The sequence below is a fragment of the Eurypyga helias genome, unplaced genomic scaffold (genome assembly GCF_000690775.1).
Source record: "Eurypyga helias isolate BGI_N326 unplaced genomic scaffold, ASM69077v1 scaffold1652, whole genome shotgun sequence".
NCBI classification, from domain to species: domain Eukaryota; kingdom Metazoa; phylum Chordata; class Aves; order Eurypygiformes; family Eurypygidae; genus Eurypyga; species Eurypyga helias.
In genome coordinates, this window is record NW_010235080.1 from 19,924 (window position 1) to 26,783 (window position 6,860).

Below are 6,860 nucleotides of genomic sequence, written 5' to 3' on the forward strand. Positions count from 1 at the left end.
GAGCCAATAAAACATCAGTACAATGTAATTTGGAACATGCACAAGATTAAAGTTAGTATAGTTTAGTCCCTGATGAGTTTTTTCCTTCCCTTTTTGCACAGCTTCTGCCTAATGTTATCAGTTGCTTCAAAATTTTCTTTTGCCCTTTCCAAGTATTTCAGATGCAATTATGGAAACAAGGCAGCAGGATTACTATATATGACAAATTTATTGCAGTAAATAATATAAGTTTAAGAAGCAGTCAGGCATACAGTCTTCACAGACTTATATTACTTTGTACCATTCTATGTAGTACTTATCAAAGTTCATTACAACCCAGACATTCAAAGTTTTCTGGCTTGGTCTGAATTAGAAACAATGCCTTGGAGTTCTCCACGTGAATTATTACAGGGTAGCAAGCTTCAAATTCAGTATTGGATTACTCATTTTTATGCAGAGAGTTAGCCACTAAAATAAGGCAGGTAGTCTTTCCCCTTAAAAAAAAAAAACCAACAAAACCACCAACAGAGAAATGAGACAAATTGTGACAGATGTCAGTCAAGTGCCTAAAAGTACTGCTGAAAAGATGGTCCCCCAGGAAAATGCCATGCCTGAACTGAACAGCTGTCCATACCCTTTTCCCACTACGAAAGTTACACGCTAATTCAGAACTGCCCTTTTGTATTTTATTTTCTTGATACTGTCACTTTGAGTGCTGTAATCAGAGAGAATTGATGCTCTTAGTTATACTATGTAGATTTGTATTTGCTAATTTCTATTACATAATTACAAATGTGGGGGTGTTTTTTTTCCCTTTATCAGGGTCTGCAAGGCTCAGAGATGAACATAGAGTATATGTAGCTGCGTGTGGCTATACTAGAAGCTATGTGTTGGGATCTGAAAATCATGCTGTTCTTGTAGCTACAAGTTATTTGTTTTCATTTCAATTACTTTAACAGCTATGGACTACATCTACATAAAAGACATCTGACTTTGAAGTTGATTTATTTGGACTAAATACTAAAGGGGCTAGAAAGCATTAAGAACCAGTGAAGTATTGGGAAAATGGCATCTATTGTAGAAAAACATCATAAGCTAGAAGCCAGTAAAAAAAAAAAACCAGGACAAAACTTTGGAAGCATCAGCACAACTGCCTGCAGAATTTGCCAAAAACCAAATGAAACTGCTGAGGGAACATTTTCAGCAGTGTATCTTGGTCTTGTAATGCTCAGTCACATCCCATGTGTGGCCCTGTTTGTTGACCCTTATTGTTGGCAAAGAAAATTAAAAAAAAAAAAAGCTTAATACGTGCTGAGAATTACAGACTGAAAAAACTTTACATTGAGGAGTCAGTTTAACAAAGGACAAAATATTTTATAAAAATAGAAAATAACCTCATTTTATAAGTCTGAGAAATAAACACAATGACATCATTGTATCTTAGCATGTATTAAGAACGTTATGAAAAGGATTTTTTCAGAAGAAATTTATTATTATCACACTTTACAGTATTTAAAGACAGTAGTTCAATAGTATATAAGTAATCTTTTACCAATTTTGGCAATGATTTAGCTAACCAACCATAAGCCAAACTGTAATTTTAAGTATTTCATAGAACCACAGCAGCATAGAGGGCAGTTTATATGTTTAAAAGCATAAAAATATTTAATTATCAGAATTGAGCTTAGAATTAATATCATAAAATCATAAAATCACAGAATAGTTTGGGTTGGAAGGGACCTTTAAAGGCCATCTAGTCCAACTTCCCCTGCCATGATCAGTGACATCTTCAACTAGATCAGGTTGCTCAGAGCCCCATCCAAACTGACCTTGAATGTTTACAGAGAGGGGGCATCTACCACCTCTCTGGGCAACCTTTTTCACCACCATTATTTAAAAAAATTCATTCCTCATACCTAGTCTAAATCTACCCTCTTTTAGTCTAAAACCATTACCTCTTGTTCTATTGCAACTGGCCCTACTAAAAAGTTTATCCCCATCTTTCTTCTAAGCCCCCTTTAAGTAATGAAAAGCTGCAATAAGGTCTCCTCTGAACCTTTTCTTCTCCAGGCTGAACAACCCCAACCTGCTCAACCTTTCTTCATAGCAGAGGTGCTCCAGCCCTCTGATCATTTTCGTGGCCCTCATCTAGACCCACTCCAACAGGTCCATCTACCCTGCACTGAGGGCTCCATAGCTGTATGTCCAGTTATTAATATGAAGAAATGCTTTAATGAAAAGTGATTAAACAAAAGACATCTCTAAATAAAGTTGAAGGAGAATTATATTAATGGGACAGTGTGTACCCTGATTTCACTAAATATTGGAATAAGTAAAAAAATAACTAACAAATTTAATCTTTTAAACACCAATTTTTAAACAACATGCAACAAAAATTTAAAGGTCTGCCCATAAATATGTCTACATTAGCCAAACACAAAACAAAACAAATGAAAAAAAAATGAGTGTCCTGGATTCAGCTGGCACAGAGTTAATTTTCTTCCTAGAAGCGGGTAAAGTGCTGTGTTTTGGATTTAGTGTGAGAAAAATTTTGATACACTGATGTTCTAGTTGTTGCTAAGTAGTGCTTATATTAAGTCAAGGACTTTCCAGTTTCACATGGTCTGAGAAGGCTGGACATGCACAAGAAGTGGGGAGTGGGGACAGCCAGGATAGCTGACCCAGACTGGCCAAAGGGATGTTCCACACCATATGACACCATGTCCAGTATATAAATTAGGGGAAAGCTGGCTGGGAGGCTGCTGCTCAGAGACTGTCTGGGCATCAGTTGTTGGGTGGTGAGCAATTGCATTATGTACCTCTTGTCTTGTATCTTCATATTATTACTATTATTATTACTACTGCTATTTTATTTCAATTATTAAACAGTTCTTATCTTAACCCACGAGTTCTTTTCACTTGTAACTCTTCCAATTCTCTCCCCAATCCCACCAGGGGTGGAGATCGAGTGAGTGGCCATGTGGTGCTCAGTTGCTGGCTAGGGTTAAACCACAACAACGGGACTTCTAAAAACATCCTGGAGAGCAACAAATGCAGCTTCTGACAGTCCAAGAGCAGTCCAAGCAAGCTTCCCCTTATGTCCCTCAAATTTCAGACTGAGTTGAATCATTCCTCTAAAAACTTAGTAGTAGAGAGAAAGAATTTTCTGAGTCAGTTTCAAAGACAGAATCCTCTGAGAAAAACTTTGCAAAGGCTTTGCAGTATTTATTTTCATTAGTTTTGAAATAAAGGCACACAAAAAAAAATCTTGCTAGGGAAGGTTAAAATGCACAATACAAATAGTTCAGCTGTGGAAATCCTTACCACAGACTTTTAGGGAAGCTGGAAGAACAGTATATCAGCACAATTCTAAAGGAATCAGATTGCGATTAAATGCATTCCATTGTTTGTTGTTTATTTCTCTTAAAGTATATACTTGGCTTTAATTATTTTTTAAAAATATTTTATATCATAAAATACATATTTCACTATGTCTCTTTTTTAACTAATACATCTTTCTCTTCCCTGATACTTTTAATTTTTGTTGCTCACAGAGATGTGAGTATGGAAATAAGATGGTAAACACACAGTTTACAGATCACATGATCTGCAGAAACAAATGGAGTAATTTTACAATGCTACATTTGTCATAACAAAATACTTACCTCTCCTCGTTCTCCACTCAAACCTTCTAGTCCCTTTAGGAATTAATATGAAAAAATAAAAAAAATAAAAACAAGTTTAACCAAATTACTTGGAATCATAGAAAAATATTTTTGTCTCTTGTTTTCAATAATTAATCACAAATGTCGATTTTTAAAGATTCTGTGATTGCTATTTGTACAAAAAACCAAACAGCATATAAGGATGAAAGATGTATATCATGGTGAATTAACACTTTAGTAATATCTCTAATATCATATACCAAAAGGATAAATTGGGAATATATCACACATATTATAAACCATATGTTTTATTAGTGTAGAGGAAGTGCACCTGGACAAAACCTTATTCATTCCACACAAAAGAAATAAAACTTTGTGTTCTAGAAAAAGGAAACTCCTGATTCTAATACTGTTTCAGTAGACAGAAATCAAGTTCAGAACCTTTGAAATACAAACTCAGTTTGTAAGCCAGAATTTCCATGTTGGCAAATGGTTTCAGTGTCATTACTGCCAAATGGTTCAATGGTGTTATTGATCATTAAGTTCCATGGCAAGATAGCACAGGCTTTCTCACTTTTCTGATACACACTTATGCACAAGGGAATCTGAACTGTATCTTTGAGAAGTTCTGGAAGCTTGAGAAACCTTGGAAGGACCTAGTGCTGTCTGCCAGAAGTATGTGAATAACTGATTTTTTGGTTGCTGACCAAACTAGATAAGCCTGGGAAACCATTTTAGACCAAGCCTGTATTATTTTTTCAGCTTTGTCAAAAAAAAAAAACCCAATGCAAGCAATTGCAATTCAGTTGCATCATTCTACCAGGGAAAAAATAAAAGTTTTCTTTCACTATCCCTTTGTTTTACCTTATGATTAAAATAATAAGTACATGAAAAATTTGTCCACTGTTTGCAAATGGAAAAACTAGAAAGTTTAATTTGTAAAATGTTAGAGTAGGACATTACATTTGGCCAAACCCAATGATTGGCCTCTTCATTAAAACTGTTTCTTTTCAAAAATATCTGTTCAGCTTTACTACCAGAATCCTGTCAACCTACATACCCCTGAGAGTGATAAAACTAGGCTAACATACAATCTAGATCTCCTGCCCATGCTTCACTGGAATCAGCTCCTTCTGACGAGACAGGCAGCTGTATCAATGCTGTAATTCTGAAAAAAAGCAACAGCGACTTCCTTCCAAGTCCAGTTTTAGATATGCACCTCAACAAATACTTCTCTGTTCAGACACGACATAGATGATGTAGTTAATGAGTATTTATAAATACTAACAGTTATTTTCTGTGCTATAACAAGATAGCCAACTATGACACAATCAGAATACATTGGCCGAGTTAAAGAGAAACAACTGGATCTCACTGATTTGCAGCTGAAACAGGAAACATCTGTAATTTATAAGTACAGAATTTGTCTATAATGACTCCCACTATGGTACATGCAAAATCTTAACATCTCAAGTATCTCTCTTACAACCTTTACAAAAAGCCACTTCGTGCTGTTAGCTCTATTTTATATTGCGGGTAATGGTTTCATGACAAATTTCCATAATTAAGGATTTAATAACATAATGCAGAAAAATGTACTTCCAGACTGTTTCTCAAGATACAATATCCCAGAACCACATAAACATCTAGGATGGAAGGGACCTCCATGGGTTCAACTTCCTTTTCAGAACAGATCCAACTACAGCAGGTTGGTCAACGCCTTGTCCAGACAGGTTTTGCCACAATCTCTGTGAGCAGCCCACTCCAGTGTTTGACCACCCTCAAAGCAAAACGCTTTTCCCGATACCAAGTTGGAATTACTTTCGTTCCAACTCATATCCATTTCCTCTCGTTCTCCACCGTGCACAGCCAAGAAAAGTGTGGCCCGTCTTCTCTATATGTGTTGTGTTTGTCATTTTTAAAACAGTAAGAGTGTTTAAGAGGTAATTCATATAACTGTGCAATCATGTTATACATAAATATCTTTCACCTGATGCAAAGAACTACCCATGTTGATGAAAGTAATCTTAAGAAAAAAATCTGAATCATGGCTCTCTTGAACTAGGATCACTATTTTAACAGTACCTGTATGCCTGGATTTCCTTGTCTTCCTTTTTCTCCTTTCAGTCCCTTCAGAAAAGAATCATATTTTCTTAAAATACATATTTATCTGGGAGATGTAATTGAACTATCAAAAATAACACAAAGACGTAAACCCTAAAACATCAACCTAAACCAGACCCAATCAATCAGAAAAGTTACTCTTCATGAGTTCAGAGAAGAAACTGTGCAGGATACAACCCATATCCCTGAGCCTGCACCAGTGCTAGGACATGACAGCTCTGCACCAAATATCAATTTGCCTGCTCAGCCCCAGAAACGCAGCTAGAAACTTATACTGGGCATACTGGGCAGTTTTCCCTGAAGAATAGCTAGGGATCAATGCTGCTATTCTTCAAGCAAACCTTCTGTGGAGCTTAATCTTAAACAAAAAGCTCCTGAATTAACACTTGAAGACTTGTTTAAATAGTCTTGCCAGATAATTTCACTAGAAACAAAGTTGATATACCTGGATACCACTTTCACCTTGGTTTCCTTTGTCCCCCTGTAAAATATAAGAAGAAAAAGACTCCAGTGTAACATGATCCATCACAAAGATATGTAGTCTGTGTTTTAATTTAACACAGTAAATAGAAGCATCTAACAACTTTTACTTATACCCAATGAAAACAAATCACTTCATCCCCATTACACTAACACTGAGAAAAGTAGAGAAAGTTATATTAAGAAGAGAATCTTTCATAGAAAGAACTATCAAAAAGAAAGGTGTATACTCATATACCAAGTTAAAATTAAAACACAAAATAATGAGGTAGCAAATCCAGCATGATTTTATCTGCTAGGTGTATGGGAGTGGAGAGGATGTAGACAGGGAGAAGGGGCAGTATTTCTGATGGGTAAAATTTCATCTGAATGCTAACCACTAAGTATGCTTCACCCACAGAGAAGAGAGTGCAAGTAATTTCTGTAACACCTATTATAAAATCACTGAATGCAGAAGTTATACATGACACACCAAATTAAAAAATAACTTTTTTTCATCAGGATACAACATTAAATTCAAACAAAACTGTCTAAGGACTAAGTTCCATTTCTACACACTCCCTTTGACTTTCATTGAAATGTTTATAGTAAATAGAATCACAGAACGGTTTG

General features: G+C 35.7%; 1 protein-coding gene across 1 annotated transcript in view; it reads right to left on the reverse strand.

Moving 5' to 3' along the window:
• LOC104505871 (collagen alpha-1(XXI) chain-like) overlaps positions 1 to 6,249 on the reverse strand; it is a gene marked incomplete at its 5' end in the record, with an annotated part of 10,534 nt that extends 4,285 nt beyond the window's left edge. The window contains 3 exons of the mRNA XM_010146617.1: positions 3,645 to 3,677; positions 5,730 to 5,774; positions 6,214 to 6,249. Of these exons, the coding sequence (XP_010144919.1) occupies positions 3,645 to 3,677; positions 5,730 to 5,774; positions 6,214 to 6,249 (114 nt within the window). The remainder of the gene's footprint in view (positions 1 to 3,644; positions 3,678 to 5,729; positions 5,775 to 6,213) is intronic.
• Between the last annotated feature and the right edge of the window lie 611 nt (positions 6,250 to 6,860).